The sequence below is a fragment of the Corvus brachyrhynchos genome, unplaced genomic scaffold (assembly GCF_000691975.1).
Source record: "Corvus brachyrhynchos isolate BGI_N302 unplaced genomic scaffold, ASM69197v1 scaffold91, whole genome shotgun sequence".
Classification (NCBI taxonomy): domain Eukaryota; kingdom Metazoa; phylum Chordata; class Aves; order Passeriformes; family Corvidae; genus Corvus; species Corvus brachyrhynchos.
Window position 1 is genome coordinate 755,913 of NW_008236442.1, and position 19,586 is coordinate 775,498.

The window sequence follows — 19,586 nt, forward strand, 5'->3', positions numbered from 1 at the left end:
AGGAATGATCTTACTCCAAACAAATAAACAAACAATGAACCTTCTTTTCCATTAAAGTCAAACTTACAAATACATTATCACTTCCTGTGAATAAAAACTGGTGTAAGAAATACAGCACGGCAAACATTATGGCTTTAGCAGGTGGGAGAATAATTTCTTCTTTGGTTGCTCACTACCATGATGCTGGAACTTGCTTTCTGAGGATGAGTCCCTGGCTTTTTTCATGTAGTCTTAGAAAGTTAACTGGGGTCCTGGTCTAGGACCTAGTTAAGGCAATGCCAATTTAGCCACCAGCTCCCCAGGGAAGGGTTGGATTACCCAGAAAAGTGCCAAATCCTCACAAGGGTTTTGAAAGCATGGGCCCAAGTGCTTCAGAGAATAGTCTCATTTCACAAAGCACTGTTCTTCTGAACTACTCCTGCTTCCATTTACTTTACTATTTTACTCCCTTCAATAAAATCATACAGCAGGGACCGGTTTACTCCATGCTTAATAAATGCAGTACACACATATAAAACAATACACACATTTAAAGACAACGAGATAGAATACCCGATTTCCTGCTTATCAAGTAGCCATTACCAAGAGACTTGAGAAGATGAAGCAAAATACAAGTTCAACTTCCCACCTTTGACTGAGGTGATTTAAGGGGTGTGCTTTTTTTCTAGTGGCAATGGAATAAAATCAAGCTGATGCTAAAAGAGTGTGTAAATGTGTAAATCTCTACCCATCTCAGTTCTCTGTGAAGTAGGGAGAGGCTGAAAGCATTATCAGTAACCTGAGCTGCCCACTGAAGAGAAAATGATCAAAATACAAAATACATACAGTCACTACGGAGGGAATCGTTTATGAGTTGAAAGAGCGGGAAGCTGTCCCAGGTGTCTGGGGGTTGCACCTCTAATGCTGCATCCATATCCACTGCAAACAGGGACAGGAAGGTCTCCGCATGTTCAACCATTAGGTCTGACCACCAGGCAAAGGCCTTCAGAGTTGGTAGAAAAAGATAATAAAGAAGTGTATTAGTTCTAATAAAGCACAGGGAAAGATGTTAGGCCACATATCTAAAAAAAAAAAAAAAAAAAAAAAAAAAGGGTGCATCCCATGGAAACTACCTTTATTGTAAAGAGAACAGTGCTTTGGAGCACTAGCCTGCATGGGCAGTGCTAATCACAGAATTAGGCACTGCCGCTCTAACACAAAGGTTTCTTGTAGTGGATCTCTTCAGACCTCCACTGTAAAGGCATGCAGCTGTAATGTGGCAGAGAAGGTTTCATCTGTTCAATTTACAATAAATTACTTCATTAATCATTAATGATGCTAATTATCAGGAAAAAATCAACTAATTCTTATTTCTAAAGTACTGAAATTTGGGAGTTTCTTCACTGTGGTTATGGGTTTTCTGACATGTTTTTCAACAGCTTAAATTTTACTTAGATTCACTACTTGCATTTGTCTTGAAAAACTAGAAGCCTGAGACATTAAAATCTGTCCTAAATAATTCATACTCTGTTTCAAAGATATTTCAAACATCACCAGTAAAAGTTATTACGGCACTGTTCATTTTACATGGTTAGCTAACACACTACAACCTTCATGATGCTACTGATTAGGAATCTATTATAAAGCCCCCCTACTGTCAACATGCCAAGGTAAAAAAAAAATATCTACAGCAAGCCTATATTTTCACAGAGGCAGGAAAAAAATATGTCTAAACTTGAAAACCAAAAAATATCAGTGAGGTAACTCATTCTCATGCACATGGGTCCTTAAAATTCTCTGTGCGGGCTCTCCGAGGTGACATTCAGATCATACATGGCTCAGATGTGAATGCTGCGAATGCATGCATGCGTGTTCAGTAGTCACTTCTGGCTGGGAACATGCAATATGAGAAGAGCTGTCCATAGGACCATTTACTGTCATTTTGAAGTGATAGGAAATTAGTGACTTAAAGGAGCTAAGGAACAGCTTTGCAGCACTGCAAGAAAAAGAAACCTCTAGCATAGGCACAAGAGTGGAGATGAAACAGAAGAGATTGGGAATGGAGGAATCAGTTTGAAGAGGAATTGCCAGTCAGGGAGGGGCATTTTTTGCAGGTTTTAGCAGATGTGAGTAAGCAGAATGGGTTTTCACTCTCTCAGGGTTCAGTTCTGATTCACTGATGAAGAACTGCACTGATGTGCACAGCACAACTCCAGCTACTGGGTCACTTGGTCATGGAGAGGGAACAGCACCCCCAGAACAGGTTACTGCCCTTTGATTTTTCCTGTTTTGGTTAGACTTGCCCAGCTACCAGTGATACTGGCAGGGGGTCTTTGGAACTATTTCCACTCCTTCAATCCTTCAAAATATAAAGCAGAGTGACAGTACCCTGGTATTATTCCATGAGATTATATAAAATTGATGTGAAGGCATGGATAGATAGGGCATTGCACTCAACATTCTCTTCCCAGAGCACATCCAAGATGTAAAATAACCAAAATAACCACATGACCCCCAAACTAATCTTAATATTGGGCCTGCCCTGTAATGGGGGTGAAGATGTGGACAAGGTGAGCTGTGCCATGAAGGCACAGCTTCAGTGTCTGCCCATGCCTGAAGTGGCAACATCAGCAGGTGAGTGTCCAAGTGGTCATGGCATGGGGCCATGAGGTGGCTACAGCAGAGTCCTTTGTTTGCAAACTGTCCTCAGCTCCAGGCCCATGGACAAAGCTGCCCAGCTCTGCTGCAGCAACTCCTGCTTGGGGATGCTCAGGGGCGCAGTGGTAGTGGTGACAGCGGCCTTGGGTGTCTGCAGAGCTGTCACTCTGGAAAAGACAAAACCATGGCGAGGGAGCCTGTGTGGGGCTGTGATGTGGGGCAGTGCTCTTCAGCTCTTCTCCACATTTGGTGCTGGTGTCCAGCCAGGCACAGGGCTGGATGCCTGTGAGTGCCACGTTCGGAGGCATCAAACCGCTGAGAGACCACAGAGGAAGTGAGAACATCAAGATGCAGGTGTGCTCCTGATGCCTGCTCCAACCTGCTCACAAAGCACGGGTGGGAAAGCAGCGCTGCTGAGCAGTGGGGCTGTGCAGGGTCCTCTTAAGTTAGCAACACCCAGCTGTGGTTTTCAGGGAGGGTGCTGGGACTCTGGTGCAGGGAGGGTCCCTGCTCTGATGTGGTTTCTCTGGCTGTGCCTCTGCCTGCCTAGAGCCTGCCATGCTGGCACCCACCAGACACTGCCCACAGGTCTGCAGCCATGGAGCAACCGCTACCAAGGACCAATGGCAACTGGCATTTTGGGGGAAGGGAAAAGATGGGAGGCCAAAGAATGTCTTCTGTAACAAATCCCAACATAAACACTTCAGAGTCCAGCAATAAGAACCTACTTCCATGAAAAGGGAAAAAAAGAGCTATTTAAAAAAAACGAAAGCATGTGATCATTGGTGGAAAAAAAATATGCCCAAACCAGTAACAGTTTCTCTTTTGCTGGAAAAGTAAAATTTTAACTCCATAATTCTCTAACTTATGTCAAGATCCTCAACCTCCTCCCTAATTTCTGTAAGCAGGATTGGTAACACCATACTTAGAAAACGTCCTTCAAGATGGTAACATTTCATTTATTTACCATCTACTTACCTGCTTTGCTTAAATAATAATGTAAAGGGGGGAAAAAAGTGTGCTTTCTAGTCAAACACACCTATTATTGTATATTTTACACATGGATACACATGTATATATGTATGACCTCCAGGAGTGAGGATACATATATACATATACACATACATATACATAGAGAGAGAAAACACAAGTTTAAAAATAGGTGAATGGCATTGTCTCTGGCATTTCTGATGGGAGACATGACATAATGACAGAGACCTCCCGCTCCTAGATTACAGATGTAGGCACACGGATTTGCTGTTTCTGCCTGTGCTGGGTTGCTTTCTTCTTATGGGTAAGACAAACCCAACTGACTAGACACAATACTCCTCTTGTAATGATTTTTGAACATGCTGTGAGTACTATTTTCTACATTCTCATTAGGGAGTCTGCCTGGATGTCCACATGGGGAAAAAAGGGGCATGTGTTAATTGCAAAAACTATTGTTTTTCAGTAAAATAAGGCATCTCTTCAGTAAGCAGTGGAACTTAATTTTTTGCTGAATAACCAAAGTAGACCAAAGAGTCACACCTGGCAGGTCAAGCCTTCTCCAGGTGAGTGGCAACATATAAAAAAAAGTCACCTGGAATTATATGGCAGGGAAAAAAAAGTGTAATACCTCAGCAATGTTCATTGCACAGTGACAGCATAATGCAGCTACAATGCATAAATAAAAATCAGTGAACAAACCACCCAGCCTCTTCTCTCTCTTCCTTGGGTGCAATTCAAAGTGTGCAGAGCTGGCCAATTGCCTGTGCACTGCTGAAATGCCACAGCCACCCTCAGGACAGGGATTCAATAACGCACCGACAGTGTGCCGGGCTTCTGGAGAGAGATGGATTTCATCCTTCCAGGTCACCATTCAGAACAAGGGACTGGGATGCCTCCTATCTGTGTTGGCATTAACCTTCTGTCTCTAATCAAAACCTTGTGACACAAAAGATGCTGGAGAACAGTTCTGAGCCTTCCTCCTCATGTGAGGATCTTGGCAGTGTGGCTGGCTGAGTGTGACCAGTCCTGGAACTGCTTCCTCTTTTCAAAATAACCTGTGTTTTAAAAAACAGCTCCTTCCCAGCTGGTTGTACGTCCAGCCTGTGCTGGTGAGGAGTGGAATAAAACAGTTTGTGCACAAGCATAGAGCTCTCAAGCACTCCTTGCTTTAGTAAAAAGGAAATTTATTTCACTCTTCACCCCATATATTCTCTCTCTACATATAAATACTGTATATCCAGTACAAGGCACATACAGACAAAACCAAAGGAAGACCACTACCATTCTAGGCACTCGTGTAGTACTTAGTCCATCTCCACCACAGTGTACTAGAGGTCAGGTGAATGCAAACAACAGGTAACAACAGGCTGAGGAGCGAGTCCAGGCAGGTAGGGTTGTGTTGGGATGTAACTGCAGCGCTCATAAAATATACCCATTGCTGCATGCATGGACTGGACTGCTATGCCACATTTACCCTTCTGTGTCAGGCTACCCGCTCCGCAAGCAGCCGACCCAAAGTTGCTGTTACATTCCTCGGTCAAAGTTAGTGAAGCGAGGGCAACCCGGGTAAAATCCCAGTAGGAAACATGGCACTGAGAGGGCATGCACGGAATATGACAGGAGTGACTCGCTTCATTCAGTTTAGTCACATACCTCTTTCCCCTGCCAGGATCATCCAAGATTGAATGAACAGTAGAAAAACAGGGAGGAAATTTAAATATGTAATCAGGCATTAGTTGGGTTTTGTGGATTGCTGTGTATTATCAATAAGTAAAACTATACTGCATATTTAATACACACTGGAATGATTTTTAGGTGATTGTGAAATTATTTATAAAATGCTCTTAATGCAAAATATTGTGAGTATATCTATATATATATATGAATGGGAAGGAAAGAGAAAATAGTGAATGAGTGCTACAATACCTACAGTCATAAACAATAACTGTTCACTCCGAATTTTAAAATTATTAACTTCTCAATACGCATTCAAGAGCACCAGACTTACAGAGAACTCAGGGCTCAATCCTGCAAGTACTTACAGGGGTATGCAACATCACCTGCTCAGGCGGAAGTGTCCTGAAGTGCTGAGAGCAGGATTACAGCCAGCCATGCCAGCTGCCTGTGGGATCAAGTGTTTCCAGGATCAAACCTCACAATTTTCTGGTGTATATTTGACTATGACATGGTTTCAGTGGTTTTAAAACACAAATCTTTCTGTTAAGGTGCTTTGAAGAGTTAAAAGTGGTTGTATTAGGCGTTAGATAACCCAGACAATGAGTAACAGAGCACAGTTCATCCTAACCTCTGTGACTAGTAATTGAGGTATTCCCAGTAAGTCAAGGCAGAAGAGGCCAACAGAAAACCAGGTGAATTAATCGTGTACTGAAGGGGCCCAGGGAAATCCCTGCAAACAACCTGAATGCTCAGAAAGGGCAGAAAGGAGAATCGTTCTGTTTTGTTGCAGTTTTCCTTGCTCCCCTCTGGACAGCAGGAGCGGAAGCTGAAACAGGGACCCTGCTCATGCTGGCTGGAGGCACACACAAAGAGGTCATGATTTGGAAATACAACCTTTCTGGAAAGTGGACAGGCTTGCTCTTGCATGTAGTTGGTGGTGAATATTTTGGCCAGATTCAGCTCCTGCTGGCACTGTCAGAAACGCCGCAGACTGACATCGAGGAGAGCACAACTCAATTAATTCCTCCTTTAGCCCTCCTTCCCCTCTGAAAACACATTCCTCCTGAAGTGCCTTCATCATACTTGAGCATCATTATTTATAAATACTTTCAACTTTTGAAAAAGATAACCCAGCACCAGTTGGGAAGACATCACACAAATATACAAAGCTCCCACCAGATCCTGTGGAAGACCTGCAGGACACAACCTCACCAGGGACGCTGCTCACCTCTGCATGGTGCTCTTCGTTTTGCTGTAGGACTTCAATTACCAACTCTGCCAGACGTATTGTATCTTCTAACTTTTTAGCTGGTGTGACTAACCGGCCTACATTCTCTGTAGTACAAGAACTCGAGTTAAAAGGAAGGCAGGGTGAAAAGCTAGATGTACAGTAAGTTATTTGAGAGGTTAAAAAAAAAAAAAAATCCCATAATATTCTACAGCTTTAAAGATCTTTTCATGCATATGTTAAATGCTTATATAATTAGTACTGAGCAAACCAGAAAGCCACATTCATTATTATACTATGAAAATGCAGTGCTCCAGCTCCAAATTCCACAATACTGTCAAAGTTGGTTTGCTTAATGGTGGCACTTTATTAGCTCAAATAAGAACATCACATTCCCTAAAGACAGCATCTGGCCACTCATATATGAATGCATATCCTTCGACATAGATGATGCTATTACAGGAATCACGTCTATATTATTTAAAAATTCTTTTAAGAAGATCAATTCAAACAAATCTGTCTGCCCTTGTAATAAATTGTCAGACTCAAGCAATTTAAATGTCACCTGCTACTAAAAGCAAAACTCGCAGGTCTGCCTTGCTCCAGGATTTAACTCCACAAGGGTCAGGAGCTATGCATGCTGGAGGGAGTGGAAACTGGTAAATCCCACGCTCATAGGTAAGATTTATATGGGAAAAGAGATGCAATTTTACAACAAAAATCCCACAAAACAAACCAAAGAGTTTAAATCCTGGAGCTTGGTGTTTAGCTATGTTGAGTTATTTTGTAGTGTTTTCTGAAAACTATAAAAAATAATTAATTCTATTCTTCCAGGTAATTTATATTATTAATAACACATTAAAAATACGAGGTGCTAACAATATAACATTTAGAGCACTTCACTAGAAATAATGTAGAGGTAAAGAAAATAATCACATTTTCCTTGAACCACAGCTTCTGCAGAGCTGACCACAGACATGTCTCTCTGGTTCACACCCCGGTCCAGTCCCAGCTCTTTAGAGTAACGAGGGCGAAGAGGGGCATTTCACTACACAGACAGTTCATACCTCTGCATCCACAGGTATTTTGGCCTCTCCATGGTATCAAACAGCAGCTTACTGCCCTTGTGTGTGCCAAATCTCCCTGTGATGGTTGTTTGGAGCAGGAGTGGAGTGGGAGAGCTGCCCCCTTGGGATCCACATGCCAACAGGCCAGGTACTGACAGGACATCTCACTCCAGCCTTCCACATACCTGTTTTTTTCCTAGTGTTTAGGTCTTGTTTACTGCTGGGACAGAAACTTGTGGTTGCACAAGGTGGCCCGTTCTGCTTGACCAGGCCACCCAGGGAGAAATCCCTGCCTTGCTGAAGATTCAGGGAGCTTCCAGGACTTCATTCTCCACCTCAAAGTCTTGCTAGCCCCTAGTTTTCCCTGAATATCTGTTTACAGGTAACACATTTCCCATGAAAAGGAAAGCCATATGTTCCACGACAGTCACATTTGGGAAGTCCCAAATGTGGCTGGTTTTTGGAGGAGCTCAGCAAGCTGAAGTCTGGCACTGTAGGGGCTCAGCTTGGCTGAGGGATGGTAAAGCACCATGCAAATGAACTCTACCATTTTACTGATTTATGGCTCAGATAAGGGCCTTGGGTGTTTCTTCTCCAGTTTTCCTGCTGTTTCTTGTATCACTGGAAACAAAAAAAAAAAATCAAGATTCCCCCTAAAATAATTTATTGAGCAAATACTGAAATTGGAGATCTCCTGGTTAACTCCTCAGTCTTTGTCCTATTCTATCCAGCACCTCAATGGCTACAAGAAGTAGAAACCACTTCTTTTGCAAAAGGAGCCCAAAGACAGGTCCCTTAGTAAGATCTGGTTGTTTCTGCACCTCCAAAGCCAAGGGGAAGCTTTTCCATTGATCAGAGCAGCATCAGGCCCATTCTCATTTGCAACATTGATCTGCTCTCAAATATAACTAAAAGACAAAAGTGTTAATAAGAACAACTGCTCAAAGATGCTGTCTTTAAAGAAAATATTGATGCTTATACAACTTTGGCAGCCAGCAGATGTCAATCTTAATTTTTTTCCTTCTTATTTTAAATATTTCCCTGGTTAAGTTACTATACATCAGAATATTCTGCTAAGATAGCTGGAGCACTGACAGTTACATGAAACGTATACGATATACTTATCAAACATTTCATCCAACATCATGTAAAGCTCATACATATTTATAGTTTCCATGCAAAATGTTATGCAACAACAATGTTATTTTGTGCTGACGTTGATATTTGAAAATGTTGCATATGTCAGACATTGCTAGACAAAAAAATGTGGACATTTTGAAATAAATGCTACCTCTAAATCTCTAAAACCTACCACGTCACACTAGGTGTTTTGTATAAAGCTGCATATGAGGACTAGCTTTCTACTGCTACACAAGCGGCTGCTAGACTAGAAAACCACTGAATAAAAGAAAGGAAGACTATTACAGTACTTGGCGGCTGTTTGGCCATGCCTTTGAGCATATGATCTATCATATTAGTCTGCGTTTGAGGAGATGATGGTGGCCCAGCCGGCGGCTTAGGCTTGGGCGGACGGGCTGGTAGTGCATGACGGAGAGAGACGCCAAAAGTAAAGAGACAACTGACTTAGAAACAGTGACAAAAAGATGGAAACTTCGAAAGGAACATAAGCGGAAATGATCAGATACAAATGGAATAAGCTGCTGGGTTTTTGCTTATCAGTATTTGAGGTATTACATGGTAATGACACCATTTGACAATATGTATTCTAGAAGTCAGCAGATTCGAACATCCTACAGTACTGTGCAACCAGAAAGCTAAAAATTCAATGCAAGTATGAATCTGCACTTTGTGCAGTCACATGAGGAGACTGAGATGGGTTAATTCAGTTAAAACTCTGGAATTCAGAAAAGGTGAACTAAAAAACACGACTTGAAGTCAGCTCCCCAATGTTTAGGTACGTTTAGCAATAGAATAATGAGCCATAGGAATTAATTGCTTTGCAAATATCAATTACACATTTTAGAATTAAACGTCACTGTTGGTTAAAGGGAGCTATAAAATATTCTTGTGCAATTTAAACATGTAAAAAAATCTGTCACTTAAAAATGTGTGGTTCCTGATCGTTTCCAGCTCATTTAATTATTTTCAACTTGGAATTCTGGTGGCTTTTATATTCTGGGTTGAATCATATATAAAAACTTGCCAGCTCTATCAAATATGTTACTTGCTATTCCAAATGTTAGAATACTGCAATCAGGACTTGACCCATCTGTCATATAGTTTACAATATCAGCATAGGAAAAATTCAAAGAAAATAGCCTTTCCTTTTACATAAACCCAGAGAATAAATTATATACTGTGAATATATTAACACAATAGTTTCTATTCCTTTTAATAACAGTTTTTAGCAGCATTGTGACTATTTTTAATCATGTCATTTGCAAGGAATCTGGCATATTTATCTGGACATTCTACTGCCAAAAGCCCTTGCCATTTTGCTTGCACTTTCCAGTGGGGGAAAAAAAGTCAGCTGGCTTGTGCAAAGGAGATTTCTGATTGCTTTTATTTCTCGCAGAACTGTAACACTTATCAAAGTATAATAAAGAATATGCAAGGAAACCATTAAGGAGTGTGAGTTAGGTTGGTGCCCCTCTCCACACACAGATAGATATACATACATACATAAACACACACACACAATGCACACATGCACGCACATGCACACACATATTTTTAGTCTTTTAAGCTGTGTAATGATTAATTCAGACTCTCAGATTCAAGCTACTGGCTTTTTTTCTTTTCCTGGTTTTCTTACACAGGAAAAGCAAATCTATTCATTCATCTCTGGAGTAATCCTGATCTTTGTTCAATGTTTACCAAGGGTGACTTTGTCCCAAGAAACAAACCTCAGCCTCAAATGACAAAAATAACTGCTTTTTGGGCATTGGCCTGATGACTTTCAGTCTACTTTAAAACATAAGCAAGAATTCAATTTGGTAACTCACTGATGGCTCCTGAGCTTGACATGTAGGTGTACTAAGAATATTTTACTGCCCATCACTATGGAGGGCAGTTTGTGCCAACGTCTCTGGATGGGAAGGGATGATGGGGAGAGGAAATTGCACATCTCCTCCCACCCACATCTGACAACCACAGGGTGGCAACCCCTCGCCAACCCCTTGTTGGGTGGCGAAGTTGGGAGTATCAGAGAACTCTTCCTAAGAGTGCCAAAGCCAAGGCAAAAATGCATCTGAGTTGCACCCCATTGCACACCTCAGCACTGCAGCCCTCAAGCATCCTTAAATGTAGAGTCCAGCCCCTGTATCCCTAACAGGTACCCATCCAAAAATAGCTCTAGACATCCAGACATCCAGACTCCAGAGTGCTGAACGGGCCTGATTAGTGCAAGTGTTTTCTTTCCTAAGGAAAAGTCATTAATAGAGAAGGAGGAGGAGGAACAGGCAAGAGATGCAGCAGCATCTTCACGAGTTGCTAGTGCAGTGCATACAGAACAGCTTGGAGGAGGCTCCCGCTGTGCAGTTGTCAGCACAGTGCCCCAGGGTGGCTCTCACTTCTCTGGGGGGCCTGTGAGAGACCCCTCCAGCACCTTACCCTGCTCCTGGCATCCCCCCCCACCACCCACTCTTGGAAACAAGCTCCCACAAGGCATTGGAGCAGGCTAAGCAACAAACTCTTGATATAATTCTGATCTGGCCCAATCTGCACAAATATTCAGCTCTTTCGCACATTTCTTTTGTTCAGATCCAAATGCAAGGCTCTTGCATGATGGCTGCAGAACCACCTGGAGCTGAAGGAGAGGAAGAGTTCTCTCTGTTCCTGGGGGCACGGAACACCCATGAGCCCAAACCCATGCTTTTCTTTGTTGTCTCTTTATTGCAAGAAAATTTAAAAGATTAAGGTCTTGCTAAGGAAAGGGATTAATTTCCTCTGTAAATGTAAATAGAAATGGGGTTGTGACAGCCATGACCTATGAGGCACTAGAGTTTACATGCTTCTCTGGGTCCAGGTCTCAGAGACTACACGTGAGGTCCCTTTCAGGGGTGGCTCAGCTCCCACTCAGAGACAGGAAGATGTGTGAGTCTGGATGGGTTTTATGGCACCTGCTAGTGATCAGCTGCAGCGTGTGGCAGGTTTTGTTGTACTTTGGCTTTTTTTTTTTCCCCCTGTCTTTTTCCTCTTTAATCCCTTGCTACAGCCAGTTTAGCATCAGAAATGCTCTCGAACTTGCTGCTCATGTGTGTCAGATGGGTAAGATTTAAACATCTTCATCACTGAAATCAAAGCCAGGACCAGCTTCTTACTGCCTGACAAAGTGCTTTCCTGGACAAACTTCTTCTAAAGGTTTTTATGCTTCTGCATGATACTGGCACACAAAATACTTGAAGAAGCTCAAATTACTTGGAAAATTCTGGGTTTGTGCTTGCAAAGAGCTTCAGCCTGCAATAACTGGTATAATGATAAATCTGCTACTTTGGGTATAGATATTGTACACAATTCATTGTGTGTGACTCTTTACAGGCTGGAAGATTTTCAAACTACGTATTTCTCCCTCAGCACCATGATTTCTGCTACATGGGTTACTAAGACATCAGCAACACTAAGAATTACACTTGCAATACTTATATACTATACTTGCAATACACTTACAATAGGAGAAGAATATTATTGACTTTTCATATTTTTAAAAGTGTTGCCACTGATTCAATGATTTCCTTGTAATAATTAAAAATATATGACCCTTCCCAAAGGCTTTAGCATTCAAGTGTTATGTATGCATTCATTTGTGAGCCAATCATTGAAACGATACAAAAAGCTGCTGTTCTCAAGACAACTATAAAGCATAATGGACTTAGCTCAAAGACAAGGCAGAGCAGCCTTTTATTATACTCATGAAATTAATTTGCAGGTGTCTGAAAGGGATTTCAGTGATGATATTTTTTCTCTCAAAGTAAGCTATTTCATCGTAAAGGAAAGAAAAAAATCATAGAAATTTTTTTTTTTTAATTCAGAAAGAAACACTAATTCACCTCAAAAACTCAACATACTGAAGAGAGAACTGCTCTCCTGATTTTCTAATGATTATTGAGCCTAGTGAAGAATTTGTGCTATCTGAATTGTGTCTCATGCCCCAGTCAGCGAGTTGCTCCGCAGTTGGTGAGAGACTTGTAGACAGATAACATCAGAATGCAGATCTTCTGACTTCTGAAGCTCTTGCAATAACTTTGTACTGCTTTAGACACTGCCTTTGAAAAGGCAAGAGGAAATCTTGAAAGCTGCATAACGATTCTTTGTTAAACACAGCTGAATGCCACTTCAAGGAATGAAACAAATAAAGCAGCACTTCAGCACACATGGATATAGGTTATAGTCATGCCTGAGTGAAAGTATAGGATTTATAAATGACTTCAGCCTCCACTCCTCCAAACAAAGATGGATGTTTTCATATATTTTACATTTGTATTTACTCAAAGAATGCAATTTTATTTTCTCTTTAAGCTTTGTGGTTTATCACAAATGCTAGCGTGAATGCCCAGCAGGGGTTGGGCTGACAAATCACACAGGACCTCTCCTTGCCTTGGACCTGGTTAATTGACAGGCAGCTCAGCTCCTCAGCTGAGTTACAGATATATGCACAGAGCTTCCCAGGCTGAGATCCAGAAAGAGAGAAGGCAAGTGACGTAAAGTAAGCATGGGACTGTGACAAGGGCCAGTACAAATGCCTTGGAAAATGCCACTGCTCCTTAACTGCTGTATTGGTCACTGCTGTATTGGTCTAGTCTAAAACCAACCTCTCCTGCACCCACTTTCTCAGTGGAAGATGCCTTCCACACCTGCTGGGGTGAGTGTATGAGCAAGATGCTCCACGGCTGGTGCCAGCTTGGGCTGACTCAGCCCAAGTGCTCAGTCCCTCTCCTGTGGGTGCACTCGGGTCCCCAGCCTGACACAGGCACCTGAGAGATGTTTGCTTCTCTACAGGCACTGCAGCTGCCCCTCGCTGCTCCATGGGCAGCACTGACCTCTGCACTGACTGGATTCCAGCTTCACATCCACCTGGCACTCACCACTGGGTGTGTTTTCAAGTGAGGTCAAGCTTCCCCAGCAGCCCATCCAGGGAGGACAGTGTGTGCCAGCCATGCAGCATGGCGAGATGTGGTGCCTTGGGAGCCTCCTTCCCTGCACAGGGAATGGAGGAGCTGCTGGAAAAGCAGAAACCTGACATTTTTAGATAGCCCAAGAGTAGGTGATTTGCCTTGGTGACAGAGCAATAGGACTACCGTGGGTCCCTCTGCTCTCCAGCTACTTTCCATGAGACATCCCACTGCTCTGCCACCCACACCCGGGCACTAAGCACTGAGGTGAGACCTGTCTCCATACCCATGTCTCCTTCACTGCTCATCTCTGTGCACCAGCTCAGCACTACCATGAGAAACCTCTCCTCACAGAGACCAAACCCAAACTCCAATATGAGAATTGCTCAGTCTGAAAACTGAAAAAAACACCCAGTCTTACACCAAACATAATCAACTGTCAAACTGACTATTGCCTTGGCTGGCACCACCTCTGAAGCTGCCTGTACCCAACTCCAGCAGTGCAAGGTGGCACTTGTGTTCATGGGATCCCCATGCATAAGGAATGGAGAAGTTATTCTTTTCTAAAATAATTATGTATTCCTGACTTACATAAATAAACAGATAAGCATTTATTAAAAGGTTGAAATTATGAATCTGAGTGTTAGTAGCTTTGATTAATAATTAAAGTAAGTAATTTTTAATTCTTTTAGCACAGTTTCCTGTTTAATGTTCTATTTCAATATTTCAATGCAAGGCAAGAGACTACACACCTCTCAGGAGAAAGGACAATCAAAGGGTAACATTTGTGTGTTTAAGAAGAAGTTGTTTTCAGCATCTTATTTTTATTCTTGCTTCTGGCAAAATAAAAAGTCAGTCACTTTTGACTCCACTTAAGCTGGGGAACCAGTTTCAAGTAAGTTCTGCTGATGTTGCCTGAAAATTTTTTATTTAAAACAAAGGGAGATTTGTGGGCACAAAGCAATGGAGTCACAATTCCCTGTGCCCTTTCACTTGCTCCAGGCATTGGGAAGAAGCAGGTTATTTTTAAACAAGCTGGGCCATAGGAATGTCCTTCTAAACTGAATTTTTAAACTGCAGGCAGGTGACAGGTTGTTGCAGCAAGCATGATGCTCCATGCAGTTATTGTACTTAATGCACAATGGCCTGTGCTCACTCTAATTGTTACAGTTAATGGTAATAATAGGGACTGTTCTATTTGCTTTTGTTTATTTGCACCTTTCATAGATATAAGGAAAAAATATTCTCCATTTTCTAAATATTGATTGTTATTTACAATTAATTTTACTACGATGCAATAGATTATGGGCCGAATTTGAGCTCAGGAGGTCTGGGGAAGCCAGAACCTGGAACAGAATCTTGTACTGCTCTTCTAAAGCAATTTCCTGTGCAAACAGCTGAAATCAACCTCATCCTTTTTTTCCCCCCCCATAAAACAGAACAATCTACTCACAAAAATAAATGAACAGTTCAGGTTTCAAGGACTTTGGAACTAGGACTCTGGGATACAACAGAAACAAGAAGAGGGGCTGCAGAGCTCCACCATCCCTTCTGCAGAGATGTGCACTTGAGCCGAGCCTTTGCCTTGTTACATGTCACCACAGGTTATAAACAAGAGACAAACACGACTTCTGTCCCACCAGATTGTTTGTTACACATTAACAAATAAATAGAAATAAAGAAATAAAGAAAAACCCAGTCCTCCCATCAGGGCAGAAAACAGAAGGCATGAAAACCAAAAATGAACATTAGTTTACTTATAAATGTGTTAGGTGTGGAAAATTAATGGCCAAATCACCAACATTTTTTCACCCAAAATGAGCTGCTTCTTTTGAAAAACAAGAAACTTTCTCTTTACAAAGACTAGATTCTTCTCTACAACTGTCTCCTAAGAAGGCAATACATCTCTACAGGGTATTTTTAATCTACGCTCTATTCTACGGAAGGAGGAAAAGGAGATTATGTAGACAGCACAAATTAACTCCTTAAGTATCAATGCATCTCCATTTTCAGCCTGAAGGAGTACATATCTTAAGGAGCTATGAAAAGAAAACAAAATAAATATAACTCAACAGTCCTAACAATTTATAATGCATATACAATTGTTCACCTGCATCCTTTTGATTCTCTATATGAAAGAGAGAAAGCAACAAGGAGAGAAAAGAGAGAAACAAGAACAGATATGCAGGATTAATGAGCAAGTGGACTGCACAGCCCCCCAGTTATGCGTGATATATGACATTTGAAAAGAAGAAAAGTTGCCCCATCTCGCCCCCCACCCCCCCTGAGTGTGAGGTTACCAAAGGAAGCTCCTTTCACGGAGGTGAGAGAAAATGCTGCACAAATAGAAAACCAGAGAGGGAGAGCTCTGAGGACATAGAGGGGGTCTCCAAGTGACAGTGGGGTCGGGGTGTCCCCTCCAGAACTCGGTGCAAAGGAGTAAGTAAAAAAATTGAGGAGGAGAGCAAGTAAAGTGCATCCTTTCGCTGAGAGCTAACAGACAGGAGACATTAAGATCTGACATACAGAGAAAGGACAGCTTTATACCATCTTATACACAGGACTGGGTAAAGATCTTATATGCAGGCAAAGGGATGGCTTTTTCCAAGTGTCCTTTATCTGACCTCTAGCTCACTTCTCCATGATGTAGCTGCTACCTTTTGATTGTGTACCAGTGACAAGATTGGGGTTACACAGAAGCAAAGTAAAAATGCATTCAGGTCACAGACATAAAGAAGAACTGAAAAAACTTACAGACGGTCTGAGTTTGTCACAAACAGATGGGTTAATTGTCTAACCTGGTTTAGGCTGATAGAAAGTGACTGGACTTCTCACACTGGGTTTCACAGACAAGAAGCAACAGACAAGCCAATGCTAAAAGACTTGAAGCAAGGAGAGTGAGTTGGTTTGGATCTGGACTTTCTTGAGGTAATGAGAACAGAGAGAGTGAGGACAGCATGGAGAGGAGGGTGGTAGGTACTCACGAATGGTTAAATCCATCACTTGAGAGGCCAAGCAGAAGACAGGATGCTCATACATTTCTCTCTTTTTCCCTATAAAAGAGGATTTGGGCATGCAAGAGGCTTAGGTCAGAGGTAAAGAGGTTATAAGCTATAGGTCAGAGGAAAACTTCATATCAGGTTAAAAGGAAAGCCAAAGAGTATTTTGGGATACACACAGGATAAAAAGAAGGAAGGGGGAAAAAAAAAAAAAAAAAAAAGAAGAGGGTTAAAATTTGAGATCTACTGGATTAACCATTCAGCATGCCCATGAGTCACAAGAGAGCTGTGACCATGACTTTAGAGGTTTGCTCTAAACTGTTTGCAAGAATATAATGATCAAAACATCATGAATAGAGGGAAATAAAATTTCATTGGTTTAAGGCTCCAAGATACTAAGGATTTCAGCCTTCAGTATCTATTTCACAGGTATTTCTTCATAAGCATAGCCTCAAGCACTGCTGCCACTGATTTGGTTTGGCGTTTCTGACAAATGTGCCTTAAACATGTGGCTATACAAATGTCATTCAAAAGCAAGATTTCAAAGCCATGTCTGGCACACAGGAACATGTCTCACCAAGGTAAACTTGTCATTTGCTCTTCTAAGGAAGTATTTGACTATACAGTGGACTATGCTTATGAGAGAAAACCTGATGCATGCAGCTGGTAGATGTTGGGTTGTTCAAATTAACAATCCCAGCATGCTTGGAAATTGGTGTTACAACCACTTTTGTAGAAATAGCATCAAAAAGTGGCTGTGGCCAATCACAGATAAAGGAAGAGAAAAGCAGAAGAGAGCAGATAGTGTGGAATGAACTATTTCTCTGAAAAGGCAGCTGGAAAAAAAACCACGTTTGTTGCTTCAAAGTATTCCCAGACCTAAAAGTCACAGTGCAAAAAGAGAGGGCAGATAATTAACACAACCAAGAAGAATTGAGGCACAAAAGGAAAAGTACACACTAACTGTTCTACTTTGGAAATGAATGCATTTTTACTTACAGATCATAAAGTTTGTTTTTGCATAGATTTATCTGAAAGAAGAGAGCAAATCTTACCAACGAGTTAGTGATACTTATACAGAGAACCTAAGGGAGCCAGGGTAGAAGCATCCATCAACAGAAAAGCTGTTTTTGATTCTCAGTCCTTCTCCATCCTTGTCAAGTATATTTAAACATTGCATTTTACAGAATACACCAATTAAAGTATCCTCTGAAGTTGAGTATTTTGATAAATTGTCTGATAATACAGTGCTTATGAAACCTTTGTTCCTTCTCTATTTTTGTCACTCATTACCAAGTCAAGAGTTGATAGACATCCTTTTAGTGCCCAATTCTTAAGTGTTTCTCACTGGATGCATAACAATGAATTCATTACCACTGGTACACAATTTGCATCATTAGACAGAAAAAAAAAGGAAAAAGAGAGGACATGTCATGTACAGAACCTGGACAATTTGCCGTATAATAACAACCCAATTTTTCATGTAAACAAGAACTAAGAACAAATCAGAGGGAGTTTTAGTTTGTTTGTTTTTTCTCCTCTCAATATTGTCCTATAGGGATACAACAATAATCTTGGCTGTGGGAAAGCTTCACATCACACACAACAGAAACCCAGAGTCTAGAGCAGAACATACCATTCATCTGGAACACACAGGTTTAAGTAATTGGGAACTTGGAAAAAGTTGAGTGGGAGTTTCAAGTTGGGAATAGCAGCCAACAAGGTACCAACATAAACTGATAACATATAAAGAACGACTGAATCATAGAGCTTCAGTAACACATATCCTCCAGCAAACTTTAAAATGTCTTTTTGATGGCTACATGTGTCTCTGGTCACTGATTATTATTCTGCCATAACTTAAAAGGTCAATAATATCAGCTTTGCCAGATTTAGAGTGACAAGAAAGAAATCCGATGCAAGTATGGGATCACTGATCAATGACTGCAATGCAAACTGCAAAGACAATGAAACACTCCCAGAAAAAAAGACATTTTAAATTGGCTACAAATGATTAAACATAGATTAAACAGTTTTTCAGCTTTTTATTTTTCATTTGTCTCCTGAATGTCACAAGCAATTAGCTGCAGTATACCTTCAGCTGCAAAGATGACATCCCAAGTATTTTGCAATTTGTTTTTTAAAACCACGACGAGTCTGAATACTACACCACTGGCCAAATGCACTAATGATCAAAGAAAAAAAAGCCACAGTTCTTTTTAACTGTTTCCTCTCTCTTTTACAGAAAAAGAAACGTTTTGCATAGCTTCCATTCTTAATTGCTTCTGAAGCCAACACCACAAAAATGATTCTGAATCACAAGTTTTATTTACAAGAGAATAAATAGCAAATGAGCTTCTTTTAAAGAGCTCCCAGCCACAGTTGCCACCTAGAAACATAAGAAAAATTGTAATTTCACAAAGAAAGAGCCTTACCTTCAATTTTGGCATACTCTGATAGTCGAGTATAATTGACTAGAGCTGCTTGCTCCAAGCATTTACGGATGACTGTTTTTACCTCCTCTTGAGGGACCGGAGTAACTATGTCTTTCATCAGAACCTTGACACAAGAAAATCTGATTTGTTGTGGCGTCAGGCACACAGAACTGCTTTTCTCCAAGCCCAGCACAAACATCCATTCCTATGCTGGTGCTGAGTGGCTCTCAGGGCATGTGTACAATCCACTACAAGGTCACCTTGGTCAGCCTGAGATGTGGGACTGTGCTGTATTATTCCCCTTCTGTATCTATGCCCTATGGCATGTCCTGAGATCTGTTATGAGTTTTAGGGTATGACATTAAGATCTATCACAATTTGCCCAGTCCCAGGCAATGTTCTGCCCTTCCCAGGCTCTACTGACTGATTTGTGTTTGGGTCTGGGCTTGGCCATACTGCAGGTTAGCAGAGGGAGGATGTTG

At 41.4% G+C, this 19,586-nt stretch overlaps 1 protein-coding gene across 1 annotated transcript in view; it reads right to left on the reverse strand.

Annotated features, from left to right (window-relative positions):
- The window catches only part of CADPS (calcium dependent secretion activator), a 173,211-nt gene that overhangs the window by 49,600 nt on the left and 104,025 nt on the right, over nt 1-19,586 (reverse strand). Inside the window, exons 18-24 of the mRNA XM_017747151.1 lie at nt 19,105-19,228; nt 16,655-16,723; nt 15,781-15,798; nt 9,030-9,134; nt 6,533-6,639; nt 5,281-5,289; nt 826-982 (exon numbers count right to left, since the gene is read on the reverse strand). Coding sequence (XP_017602640.1) covers nt 826-982; nt 5,281-5,289; nt 6,533-6,639; nt 9,030-9,134; nt 15,781-15,798; nt 16,655-16,723; nt 19,105-19,228 — 589 coding nt within the window. The remainder of the gene's footprint in view (nt 1-825; nt 983-5,280; nt 5,290-6,532; nt 6,640-9,029; nt 9,135-15,780; nt 15,799-16,654; nt 16,724-19,104; nt 19,229-19,586) is intronic.